This window comes from Solanum lycopersicum, chromosome 11 (assembly GCF_036512215.1).
Source record: "Solanum lycopersicum chromosome 11, SLM_r2.1".
In the NCBI taxonomy this organism is placed as follows: domain Eukaryota; kingdom Viridiplantae; phylum Streptophyta; class Magnoliopsida; order Solanales; family Solanaceae; genus Solanum; species Solanum lycopersicum.
In genome coordinates, this window is record NC_090810.1 from 30,775,023 (window position 1) to 30,789,283 (window position 14,261).

Genomic DNA, 14,261 nt, shown 5'->3' on the forward strand with positions numbered 1-14,261 from the left:
GTCTTTCTATGCTTATAATTCTCTCTATTTAATTTTCAAACTATAATAGAAAGGTATCAACAAAAACAATTGCTCAAACTAATAAAATAAACTACCATATCATAATTAAAGATAAAGAGATCCAATCCAAACACAATTAAATTTTTAAGCCTTAAAACATAGATCTACCCTTCTACAATTACATATATATATATTTTCTGGTAAATACTGTTAAACAAAGGAAAGCTAATGAGATATCAATCAAGAGATATCACTAATATACCCCTTAAGATGGAAGATCAGTCTGACATACCAATCTTGGACCTTAGTGCTTCGAAATGGAGCTTTTAGAAGCGGCTTGGTGAGAAAAAGATCAACCAGCGGATCTCAAGAAGAAACATGAGAAACACACAGTAGGCCTTGTTGGACGAGATGTCAATCAAAATAATCGTGTATCACTAGATATCTAGTAAGCATATTACAGATTCAACAAATTTTAGCTGATGCTTGTAGTAGAGGAGAGAAGGGTGCAGATTTAGCAAATGCTCCAATAAGATAGATAGCACAGAACTCCATCACAAAAAAGCCTAAATAGCCGGGATTTATTTTTACATACTATGGGGGGGGGGGGGGGGGTTAGGAACCCCCATAGTTTGTTGTAACAACAACCCCAAGGTTAGATCAACCATAATATGTTGTGGGTTTTTTTCTCCTAACACCTGTAACAAACAGCATGGTTATTTTGCAGCAGTTTAAACCCCACAAATTGGTTCTTAGAACAGTGCTCTAAAGTCAATTAAGCCTAAAGCAAATTAAGTCAATAATAGTTGAAACAATCATTAAAAGTAATGATACTGCTGCAACAATTAAAAAAAGTTAACAGTATAAAAAGTAATATCCAACAAGTTGCAATATTTTATTTTGAGAAGTAACATCCTAATATTTTTCCAATCCATTAGTGTTAGATAGATTACTAACATATTTCCAAGAACATTAAGAATTGGGCATCCAGTAAGATACTAACACTATGAGAAGTTCGTTCTTCAGAAGAATTGGTCAAGTACTCGGGCTCCAATTCTGTCCAGGTCACCATTGCAGCATTGATATTCCTCCACCATGATAACCATCCTTTTCAATCTGTAAATATGTCCACATTGCTTTATCTCGTTAGTATTGGCTCACTGAAGGCATAATTAAGTAATTAATAGCAAATATACGCTCCCAAACATATATATTCTATGATGATCTTAGATGTACGATAATCGACACTAGACTGATGAACCCATTTAACAAAAACTAATGCAGATGCACAACTAGAGTCAACCCTACCTTCACAATATTGTCAGCATACTTAAAGGCGTGTCATACTCGGCAGGCTAGTTATACGTCTTCTTCTCTTCCTTCTTAGCTGCAGCTGCCATTTCTCTTTGCTTCTTCAGTCCCCTATTAAACATGTGTTGTAGTAACTTTAATTACAATTCTAAATATCTTTAGAAAGACCTGTAACTTAAACAGTTTATGTCACAAACCTTAGCAGCAAAGCTACTAAATGAGGAAGACATGTGATACAAATATACCCAAGAAAGAAATGTGGCTTCTTATATAGAGTTGAAAGAGACTTTCTGATTTTGAGCAGAGAAGTTGTGCGACAAACTGGACGATTTGTAGATATAAAGTAATAAAGAGGTTACCTTTTTTCCAGTTTCTTAGAGACTCGACTCATAATCAAGCACGCAATGGCTTCACATAGGTTTCCATTTATATTTTTCCAAAGAGCAAAGGAAGATATGGTGTCAATGACAAATGGAACAATATCAGAAGATAAAGAGGCAACACTGACATGGTCTTGTCGTTGATGAAAACGTTTGATCGTTGAACTTGGTGGCTGTTCATTAAATTGGAGAAAAACATTCATGACTGGTAGTTTGTATTGTTGAGCTTTAGAGGTGCATGAGAACCAACATTGATATTGATCAACGGCTCATAGCAATACATAGTAAGAGTTCTGGGAGAATTTGGTAGAAGGTGTGGTTGAGGCGTTCCAGTGGAGGCATCAGGTGACACCATCGTTAGTGGCATCAGGAAAGACACAAATGGTAAGAGAACTTTTTTGTTACGCTTTTATGCTCTTGATACCATATAAGCTTTCCTGTTGGAGAGATGTTATTTTATTAATATGTATGTGTATATATTTATACGAGAGAGCAAACGACAAATAAGGAAAGTTTCAGCTAATACAGGAATGTGATCTTCTCCTAATCACAATAGAAACTAAATCACTAATGAGATACTAGAATATGAAAGATCAATCAAGATATATCCTAATAATCAATTAAGAGATATCACTAATAGGTTTATGGTAAGAACTCATCGGATGGTGATCAGAAACCGTGACTTTGAGTGCTGTGTAATATATTGAACACACATTTGCTAGCTGCCAAAAAAGGTGATTCAAATGATCTTTAGCATCTGCATAACATTTTTATGGTCAGGGGCTACAGAAACTTCAAGGAAGTCATTGGTAGCATGGGAACTTTGAGCAAAACCAAGAGGAGCCAGAGGCTTGGACTTGATTGATTTCCAACATTTTTAATAGAGCAGTCATGTAAATTACTCTGGATTTTGGCACGAAAAAAGAGACAAATTTTGGTTCCAATGGGTTCACAACTTCCATATAATGTGCTACATGACAAGTTGAGTCTTTCAATCATATGTTCATTGCCTGTAAAGACGTACCTTTTTTTTGAATGAGTATGTAAAATGGATATCCAATCAAGTCAAGAAAGGAAGTCCTAGAACACAGGTTCTGGGGTGGAAACTAAATCAAAGGTGATAGTTTGATTGGTGAGGACACTTCAAGATACAAAGGAATCCTTTCCTTGTTGAGGAAGACCTAGTGATCTTTAATGCTTCCTTGGCATTATCATACCACATTTTCTAGAAATGGATAGTCAGTATAGCCAACAACAGGATCAGAAGAGTAGAATGTTCCCCTATTATACTTGTTGAGAGGTGCATCAAGCTCAAATCTCTTGGGTAAATCCGGATTGGCTATAAACAAACGTCCATATGCAACAAGATCAGCTCGGCCTTCATCCACAACTTTGTTTCCATCTTCTCTATCGTAACCACCAGCTACAATAAAAGTACCTCTAAATGCCTTCCTCATGGGTACAAGGCTTTCAGGACATTCAACTTTTTCCCCAAGTGTTTTCATTCTTGGCTCAACCATGTGGCAATATGCAATGCTATATTTATTCAAGGATTCAGCCATGTAAAGTCCCAAAGCACTTGGATTTGAGTCTCCAGAATCCATGTAGTTAGCATATGGGGAAAGCCTTATTCCAACTCTGTCAGCTCCTATCTCATTTACAACTGCTTCAACTATTTCGAGTGCAAATCTACAACGGTTCTCTAAGGACCCTCCATATTGGTCAGTTCGATCATTGACTTGGTCTTTCATAAACTGGTCAATTAGATAGCCATGAGCTCCATGGATCTCAACCCCATCAAATCCTACAATTGAATATATTAAATAATAAAATATTGATTTTGAGAATCCTACAAAGTGTATTTGAAGGCAATACTGATGTGACAACATATCACTATATCAAGTCACCTAGTAATCAATCTAGCAAAGTACTCATATCAGAAAATTTTCTGCAAGATCTAAAGTTGTTTGCAAAAACTTCTACACCAAAATTTCTTTTCTTTATTTCTCCTAGACTATGGTGTAGGTAACTGAAAAGTAACTCATTCTTATTTAAATTTCTCTGAAGAGCATCGATAATGTCGTTTTGACTGCAAAAGTCATATTGTTCACACAAATTATGTTGCAATTAGTACAAAATTCTTTTCTTGTTTCTCTGCAGTACAAGTTCTAATCCAATGTCTAAATATACGCAATACAAAATGAATCTACATACTGGGAAAAATTAAGCTCTTCCTATGTATAAGTCATTAGAATTATTCAAATACTGATATATTCAACTCATCGTATGCATGTGATTTCATACTAAGGACCTCACCATCCATTTTACTAAACTACTGATTTTGTGTTTTTTGTCTTCTTCCCTTTCAGAGTATTATACGTCATAAGAATAGTAAATATGATAAAGATTTTTGTACTATAGAATTTACGACTGGAACAACTTCTATCAAAGTAGACAAGTTGGCTGAAAAGTTTTACCAGCTTCAATGGCATTTCTAGCAGCAATCCGGAAATCATTAACAATTTGAGGAATTTCGTTTGTGCTCAGCCGTCGTGGTGGAGTGTGAGTTTTCACTGGCTTGTCTGTGCTGGAGATAGGAACTTGTCCATTGGGCTGGAAATCTGTTAAGACGAGCCAGAGTTACATTTAACGAGATGGTTCTCTCAAAGAATCAAATATGAGTACATAAATTGGTAAAAACCACTGAAGCAAAGTTAGTTACCTTTGGTAGATATCCTCCCTGTATGCCAAAGTTGGCAAAAAAAGATTCCTCCTTTGTCATGGACAGCACTTACAATTGGTTTCCAGGCCTCAATTTGATCTTTCCTCCATATACCAGGTGTATCTTTGTACCTTTCAATTAATAAAGTATTTCAAAAGAGGAAATTACTATTTACAACTACAAACTTGGTAAATTGCAGGAGCTGAGGTTACCCATGGGCAGTGTCAGAAACTCCTGTAGCTTCTGAAATAAGAAAACTGCCTATTGTGGTTCGTTGCGAGTAATAGAGGATAGCATGTGGTTGAGGAACATTGCCATATGATCTTGTCCTTGTTAATGGTGCCAACACAACTCTGCAGAACATGTAGAGTGTGATACTAAGAGTTGGTTCACAATTTCAGTCAAATTCAAAGGGCTATGCATCACTAGGATGTCAAAGTCAATGCTCATCCAAAATCAAGCGCTTAAATTTATGTCAGCCGAGAAAGTTCACTTAGGCCTAATATTTGAATCAGAATGCACATCTGAATAATTAACATATTGTCTCTTGATCTGAACACTCAATTATTAAGACCCTTCCTTTTCAACATCAGAATATGTATAATTTATTAATTGTTAAACATAATGAATATATAAGCTAAATAAAAAATAACTAAATATTGGAAAAAGATATAAATTTAAGAAAATTAAATTATTATTTGTAATGGTGCTGGAAATGGTTTGTAGTTCTACTGGTGTTGGTAGTGATGGTTGGTGCTAATGGCTAGTAATGGTGGTGGTGATAGTTATGATGGTGGATGTAGTTGGTGTTGTGATTGACGCGATGGTAGCAATTGGTAATAGGTGGTGGTGGTAATGATTTGGATGATAAGTCAGTTGATGTTGTTGAAGTACTCGTTGTTATCACATTGTTAGAGTAGAATTAGTTCAAATCGTTTGATCCAATCTTTTCCACAAGTGGTTCCTTAGAGTTAGTCAAGTTAGTTATATACTCCTTCTGTTTAAAAAAAAAAAAGACCTTGCTTCCTTTTTAGTCTGTTTCAAAAAGAATGACCCCTTTCCTTTTATGGCAACACTTTAACTTTATCTTTCCACGTGGCATATTTAAGACCACAAGATTAAAGGACATTTTGGTACATTTGACATAACTTTAATTTAGAACCACAAGATTAAAAAGTCTTCTTTCTTTTCTTAAACTCCGTTCTAAGTCAAACTAGGCCAACCCTTTTGAAAAGGAGGGAGTATTAAGTTGTTAGGGTAGTTCCTTAGAATTAGTCAACTTCGTTACGTCTTACTTGTATTTAAGTTAATGTTACAAGTGAATAAGATCATTCAAGTTTGTTTTGATTCCGAATCTATTTATGGTTTCAGAGCCCCTCTAAAACTCTCACGAGTCTGATCCAATTTTTTTTTCTCTCCTCTTGAAAAACATGGTTGTCCCTGCTACCACTAGTGATAATGTCGCTGCAGTCCGACTACCGCTCATGTAGTACTGCTTAATCCAACTGCCCAATTACCCATCAAACTTCAAGGTAACCTCAATTGTGTGACTTGGAAGAAGCAACTAGTGATGGTACTCAACGGACACATGGTCCTTTGGCATCTAACTGGTGCAAAATCTGCTACGCATACCACTATCACCCAAACTGATAGTACTGTCTCAAATCCTTGATAAAAGACATAGTTTTGCCAAGACAAACTAATTCAACAGGCAATGATGGCATCAATTGACTCTACCATTGCTCCCACTGTTGCTTCTGCTTCATCGACAAAAATGTCATGGGATCTCCTTCATACAACTTATGCCAACAGAAGTCACACTCACATTTTCAGCTTGTGAGATCAATTGCAAAACTTGAGAAAGGCCTCTAAAACAGTTGCTACTTACCTACGGGAGATCAGATCAATTGTTTATGCTCTTAAAGTAGCAGGCTCTCCAGTGGCCTGCGTCATGAGTACTGTAAAATCACTATCGCAATAAGAGCGCGTGACGTAGATTTAAGCTTTGAGGAGCTATTCTAGACACTCACGGACCATGAACTCTTTCTAAAATACCAAGATTTTGAAAAATCATCCTCTATCATCACAACTGCAATTGCACAAAGGACCAACTTTCAACCCCAACATCACAAGAATAATCGCAGCTTCCCTAATCAATCATGAAAACGACAGGCTCAACGATAGTTGTACCCTGACAATCAACAAAATGGGAGACAACCTAGGCAAGATGTGAAATGGCAACTTTGCAAGAAGATCAGCCACACCGCTGATGTCACTCAAAATTGCACAATCACTTTGAAGCTAAGGTCAACTTTCTGTAAAATCATCACCACTAGATGCAAATCCTTGAATCCTTGATTTTGGAGTAACCCATCATGTCACCAATAGATTCAGATAATTTTGAAGAATATATTGGCAATGAGGAGGTGTCCATGGGTGAGAGTAAAACTAATGGTTTAACTCAAATTAAGGCTTCTAATTCTAATTACATGCTCTCTAACACTCTTTCGTCCTGCTATAAAAAAGAATTTTATTTCTATTGTTGTGTTTTGCTATGACAATCTAACCTCAATCAAATTTTTTCAATACTCTTTTCTTGTGAAGGATCTCAAAACTCGGAGAATGATTGTAGAAGGCTGGAAAAAAATGGACTCTATGAGTGGCCCCCGCAAGGATCACATGTCACCTTCCACCAACTTCAACTCCACCAAAGTCTCTAGTCAACAATGTCACCATCGTGTGGGTCATCCTTATATGAAAATTCTGGACTTAATACTGAATAAATTTTCACTTCCCGTTTTCACTAAAGAAAAGTTTGAGTTTTGTAATTCTTGTTAATCAATAAAGCTCATTGTTTTCCATTCCAATGACTCACTTTAAATAGTAATGCACCATTTCAAAGTTTGTTTACTGATTTATGGGGTCCATCACTCATTTTATCCATTGATAAAAAGTTCTATTACTACATTTTTGTTGGTTATAACACCAAATATTTGGTTGTATACAATCAAAAACAAAAGTGAAGTTGCTTCCATTTTTGCGCAATTTCATCCTTTGGTGTAAAAAGTTTTTAAACACAAAATCGCCTCAGTTTATATTGATGGAGGGGGTGAATATACATGTCTTAAATACTACCTACAACTCAATGGCATTGAGAACTTAATTTTCCCACCATAGACACCCCCAACGAGTTACCATAGTTGAATCCGACACCGTTACATTGTCGAAATGGCTAGAATTCATCTCAATGAACCCATACTACCATTTGAATTATGGTCACTTACGGACATCCTGCACATGGCCTGCATAATAATTTTCCTTATTAAAAATTATTTGGAGAACCGCCAAAATACTCTTCGCTTATTTTTTTTATTGTGTTTTTTATCCATGGCTTAAACCATATACAGACAATAAGTTTCAGCCTTGATCTACGCCATGTGTTTACTTAGGAGTTATCGTTGTCATCATGCAAACCTCTATTTTGATCCAATGAACTCAAAAATATTCGTTAGTTGTGATGTTCAATTTTGTGAAATATTTTTCTTTTTACTCAAATTTCTCACACTGGAAAAATAAATATTTCATGTTAAAATGGGATTTCATGGAGTCTCGGGTCTGTAAGGGAACTCATCCAGAAGTCCAACACAACTTGAACTCTCATTCCAACTCTTCCGCCGCCTATTCCTATGCCCCCAACAGTTTCTCCTCCTCCTAATACTTCAACAGATTCGCATTTATCTCGTAATACTCAAGAGTCCATAATTGAATGGCAACTACCAGCATCCCCCACTTTATCAAGTATATTTTACTATCACTTCTCTATCTCCTTCACTATTTAATAATCCCTCCCACACCACCTCTCCCCCATCACCCGATTCTAGTCCTTCCCCACCAATATTGATCTAGTAGCCACCAAATCCTCAAATGTCTGACTGCCAATGCCCCTCCACCCTCCAGTGTTGTCACAAGGTCCAAAAATAATATCTTCAAATCGAAAAACAGTTCTGCTTCTTGGCTCACCTTTCTCTCCCACCAAATACCTTAAACCAAGTAGTTAAGCAAATTGAATGGAAGAATGCCATGGATCTGGAATACGAAGCCCTAATGAGAAACCAAACTTGGGAAGTAGCAGCTAGGGACCCAATGAACAATGTTGTTGATTGTAAGTGGTTGTTTCAAACTAAAGGAAAGTTGATGGTTCCATTGACAGGTATAAGGCACGGTTAGTAGCAAAAGGCTTCCGACAATGTCCAGGATTGTACTTTCATGAAACATTTAGTCTCATTGTCAAGCCAACCTCAATCGTGATAGTTCAATTTCTCACAATTCAAAACAAGTGGAAGGTTCACCAGCTTGACGTGAATAATGCAGTTTTGCCAGGAAACTTACAATATCAAGTATTCATGGCTCAATCGAAATGTTATGCTAAATCTGATTTTTCCAATCATGTATGCCGTCTCAAAAGGCCATTCATGGCCTAAAACAAGCTCCAAGTGCCTAGTATGAGGCTCTCCTCTCTATTTATTTTCACATTTGAGACTGTCACTATGTATATTCTGGTGTATGTTGATGATATACTCATTACTCGGAATTATCCAACCCTTGTCACACATATAATTGACTTTTTGCCTTGCAGGTTCTCTCCAAAAGAACCTTGGTGAACTCGACTATATTTTGGGATCGAAGTTAAAACATATTAAGTATGGGATTGCCTTATCATAGTCCAGATATATACTTAAGATTCTCTTAGATGTTGATATGGAAGACTATAAAGGGGTTGTGACACGCATGTGCTCAAGTTCACAACCCAGAGTAGGTGATGGTTCACATCCTACCAGTGCAACCTCTTATCAACGCACTTTGGGTAAGTTGCAATACTTAGAATTCACGCGTCTTGATATTGCATTTGTAGTTAACAGAATTATCTCAATATATGCAATCCCCGAGCCTGGAGCACTGGAAGGGTTCCAACTCATCAGCAACATCGTGTTTAAAAATCTCGTCACTCTGATAGAAATCTATATGTATGCCAATGTAGATTGGGCGGGCGATCCATGTGACATAATCTCCACATCTAACTATATACTCTTCTAGGAACCAAATCCTATCTATTGGTTCTCTAGGAAGTAACAACCAGTTGCTCGGTCTTCCACTCAAGCAGAATACAAACCGATAACCAATGCACTCTTTGAGATTCTAAGGGCCCAAAACCTATTGAATGAGCTATGATACAAAGTCTCACAAATGCCAAGCATTTTTTGTGATAACATTGGTGTGTCATAACTCGGAAAAAACCCAATCGTCCACACAAAAATGAAGCACATTGCAGTAGACTTTCATTACCTCCACAACAATGTGCAATAAGGAAGAGTGGTTGTCAAATATCTTCCCGCTGTGGACCAAATTGCAGACAATCTCATAAAGTTGATGCCCAAGCCTACCTTTCTTTGGTTTTTATCAAAGTTAGGCATTGTTGCACAACACCGAACTAGAGGGGTTATGTTTAGATACTCATAGTTATCAGATTGTTAAGAGTAAATTTAGTTCAAATCGTTTGATTCAATCTTTTTCACATGACTAGAATAAGTTTTTAAAGTAGTTCCTTAGATTTAGTCAAGTTAGTTACATATTAAGTTGTTAGAGTATGTCCTTAGAATTAGTCAAGTTAGTTGCATATTACTTGTATTTAAGTTGATGTTAGGATTGAATAAGATCATTCTTGTTTTCTTTGATACTCACTCTCTTTAGATGTTAGTGGTTAGTGGTGGTAACTGAAAAATGTGTGGTACATGATACTGATGTTGGTGGAATACTGATAACGATGCTAGTGGTGATGTTAAAAGTAGGAATTGGTTGTGGTGATGGTAATCGTTGGTAACGGTTGCGGTGATTATGATGGTGGTTATTCTGAATATAATCATAATGATAGAAGTGGTAGAAGTGATAATGATGGTGGTTAAGACTATAATGGTTTAAGTGGCAGGTGTGATAGACCACGACTGACAATAATGGTTGACAATGATGGTGATTACAATGACAAGGAGATGGTGGTCATAGTTGAAACTGGAAGTGGTAGTTGAAACTGGTAGTGGTAGTTATGATGGCAGAGGTGGTTAATAGTAGTGGCTGATAGTTGTGGACAAAGTGGTAACAAAATTGTTCACAAAAAAAATACTTTTAATAAAACTGCTAATTATGCAAAATGACTATCCTATTTACTAATTCTTCCTTAGATTAAAATAATTACATATTGTCTTACTATTAATAATTCCATACAATATTTCAAGTTAGATATACCTAGATACATGGATTTTCTACTAGATACTATCTGAATTATAGTCACAAAGGGAGGGAGGGGAGCGAGAGGGAGAGAGGGGAGCAAGAGAGGGAGAGAGGTGTGCGATAGAGGAGAGAGGCAAACAAAATAAGAGGGAGGCGAGGGAGCGAATATACATGTGAATGACACTAGATACATGTATTTGAGATGCCATATACATTCCACATGTATTCTGAATTACATATACATATATAGCGAGGTGACTGACATAGGAGAGAGACGAGCAAGAGAGTTACAAATCACACTAGATATATGTATTTGAAATACCATACATATTGCAGATACATTCTGACATACAAATCTATAAGGAGAGACACAAGTGCGAGAGGGATAGCCAAGCAAAATAGGAAAGATGTTAGTGAGAGAGTCACTATCCTAAATACATGTAAATCCACTTGGATACAGTGTATCTGAAGTCAATTTGTCAATTTTCTACTGAATGTCTCTCAAAGTGAGAGTCTTTCCATTATATAGAGAATGAATATTACACATTCCTAAAGATCTGTCATTCCTATCCCTAAAGATCAACTATTCTATCCCTACAAATTTGCTATTCAATCCCTCTAAATCCGCCTTGCTATCTTTCCAAATGAGCTATTCTATCACAATATTTATTTCTTTGATTCTGCAACAAATGTATATGATCACGCTAATTTATATCACTATACAATTACACTAATATATACCATCATTTGGTTATCCATCATGCTAACAAAATTACACCTAATTTTTACTCATGTATGACGGATACATCTATCTAAATGCCTGACATACATGTATCTAAAGACAAAAATCTTGCAAGAATAATCATTATAAAATTTACGAGAAGGCACGTAATCACGACCTAAATTAGTGAGATTTGTATTGTTTCCCCTAATATTAATACTTTGAAGATTGAGTAGGTTATCAATTTCCTTGTGTTTATATTGACCCAAAGCTTGAGTCGTTAATTATGGGAATACCTTGAAGAGAACAAGCTTTCATGTATGCCATTTGTTTTGCAATGCAATCTCATGTGATTTATGAAGTTCACACGAGGAAATTCATATAAATGGCCAACAATCCAAAAAGATATTCTTAATTTTTTATGAAGTTAAAAATTCAAGATTCCTCTAATCAAATCCATCCATTTCAACCAGAAGAAGTGCATTATCAAACAATCAATATTCCAGACAACACCAAAATTATATTCTATATGGAACTATTTTTAAACAAGAAAGTCTAAAGTACCTATGAGAAAGTTGAAAGTTACCCATTTTATAGGGTGTGAGCAAAGGATTTTTCATTTCAAGCTTTCTCCACTATTTTGACCTTCACTGCAATTCTTGCACTAAAATGCAAAAGGTGTTGTTAGTATACGAACTATACTATAGACTGCAAGGAGAAAGTAAAGAGTTATGCTCATATGAATAATACTAGAGGTGTGTTTATTTGAAAAACAATAATACTAAAGTTAGTGAAAAATAAACAATGTGTTTAAATTTGGATTCAGAGAGTTACTAGATAGCTATGTACATTCTATTTAGATATTAACAACAATTTATTAAGCTGAAGGTTAGTTAGGGTGTCTTTTCGTTTTATCTTCGACAAGAACATTGGTCCCTATTACATGAGGTAAACAAGGCACGAAGTTAGCATTAGAAAAATATAAGATAAAAAATGTTGAGTAGATATAGTAGCATTTGTATGGGAAAAAAATACACAGACCAATTACAGAGATGAAGGAGGTTGAAGATAAAGCCACAGAACACATTTAAATAATTTAGTATGTCTGCTCTTTGTCATTAAATTGAAAAATAAGGGTATTTTAATCCCTTTGGCTCATCAAACTAATAAGTTTGCTTCCTATTCTCCTAGGTTGTATACATGTCTTTAAATTTGGAGTTGAACAATAGATTTTGAAGCTGAGGGGAAAGAAAACAAAAATGGGTAGTAACTTTGCAATTGCAGGTCACATCTTAGAAGCTAAAAGTATTGCGTTCAATTTATAGTTATCGCAAACTAATGAATAGAAGCGCTAACCAAATACCGCAATAGCTAAAAGCAGTTCTGAATTGTAATCAATCGAACAGCTAACATAATATCGTAGAAGCTAAATGTGATTCTAAACATAATGAATAGAAGAGCTAACATAATATCACAATAGCTAAAAGCACCATCCTTTGAGAACATCAGCCCAATCTAACGATTCATTCCTTACAAAATCTCGTCGAGAAAAGTAATTTACAAACAGAAGACTCAAGTACCTATATATAAATGTCTCTCATATAATATTTAAAGCATTGATATTAAATCCTACTCCAGGTATCTATATATTAATGAACAAGAAGTAATATCCCACAAGCTTTAAGCATTTCTTTAGTAATTGATTACATTTTCTTGTAGTGATTGATTTTTACATGTTTTGTTTTATAATTGCTTCGTCTATTTCTTCTTCAATTATACTTGAAGGTGCCATTCTTTTTACTTATTTAACTGGCAATTGTTGGAAACATTTGTCCCTTTTAACCATAAGACAAAATGATAGCAATTTTGAACCTGTAAACCTTTAAGTCACCAATTTTTTCTTTGCAAGATCTGATCACTCTCATAATCCATATAATGGGGAAAAATTATGATAAAGATGATAAAAGGACATTGAAAGCAAAAGACCCACCTGCTTAATGATGCAGAAGCAACAAAACCCTATGTCTAAGGAAAAATAAAATTTCAAAAAGTAAAATATCTATTTTTCTAGATTGAACCTCGTGAGCAAAGAACACCAAGTATGGTAGAATTTAGGGCATCAATCTTAATCCCCCTATAATAAAAATATAGAGAAATCATGGCAATTAATACCAAGTACTACCAACAATGAGCAATAAATAAACCAGAACAACATATGAAGCATAGAAAAAAAATGTTACAATACTTACTGAAGATAGTAAGACTCTGGGATGATCGAAGAAGGTGACAGAATAGATGAAGAGAGAAGGAAATTTCCGTTTAGGCCAAAAAGACACGTATCATGAAGCATTAGTTTTAATGACTAACATATCCTTCACCTATTCTAAAATGGCAAGCAACGCATACACATTGAAACAAAAGTAATAATTCCTCGTTTTACAAAAAATGAACCAGTTAGACGCACAAACATTAAAAAAATTAAGTAATTTTTTAAATTTTATGATTCTAAGTCAAATATATGAAATTGTGATTTAATCTTGTAGACTTAAAGAATTATCATTTTGAACTGGTAACCTCTAAAGTCACTATAGAAAGGATACATAAACTAACACAAACTTTTTTTGTTGGTAAATGTTAATATTCATTCCTAATTATATTCAACAAAAAATTATCAAATAATCATGCTATTTATCTAAGAATGTAGTTGCATTTTTTTCTTTGCAAGTTCAGATATGTTGAACTTGTAAACTCTAATGTCATAGAGCATGAGATCATAATATATATACTGGTCAAAACTTATGGTGAAGACCATAGAAACACATTGAAAATAAAAGAGACACATGCT

General features: G+C 35.2%; 1 protein-coding gene across 11 annotated transcripts; it reads right to left on the reverse strand.

The window, feature by feature from the left end:
• Nucleotides 1-69: 69 nt before the first annotated feature.
• On the reverse strand, nt 70-13,824 carry LOC101254262 (12-oxophytodienoate reductase 1-like). Of its 11 annotated transcripts, XM_069291767.1 has the most exons (10): nt 13,407-13,640; nt 11,981-12,080; nt 4,626-4,766; nt 4,414-4,544; nt 4,169-4,312; nt 2,716-3,495; nt 1,820-2,128; nt 1,309-1,422; nt 1,004-1,116; nt 70-698 (listed from the first exon to the last, which is right to left on the reverse strand). In XM_069291767.1, exons 2-6 carry the CDS (start codon nt 12,034-12,036, stop codon nt 2,903-2,905), a joined length of 1,065 nt encoding a protein of 354 aa, XP_069147868.1. In that variant the 5' UTR covers nt 12,037-12,080; nt 13,407-13,640; the 3' UTR covers nt 70-698; nt 1,004-1,116; nt 1,309-1,422; nt 1,820-2,128; nt 2,716-2,902. The 11 variants fall into 11 exon arrangements, with proteins under 11 accessions (XP_069147868.1, XP_069147863.1, XP_069147862.1 ...); XM_069291764.1 differs by lacking the exons at nt 70-698; nt 13,407-13,640 and adding an exon at nt 13,666-13,767 and having other exon boundaries at nt 846-1,116; nt 1,671-2,128; XM_069291762.1 differs by lacking the exon at nt 1,820-2,128 and having other exon boundaries at nt 11,981-13,663.
• Between the last annotated feature and the right edge of the window lie 437 nt (nt 13,825-14,261).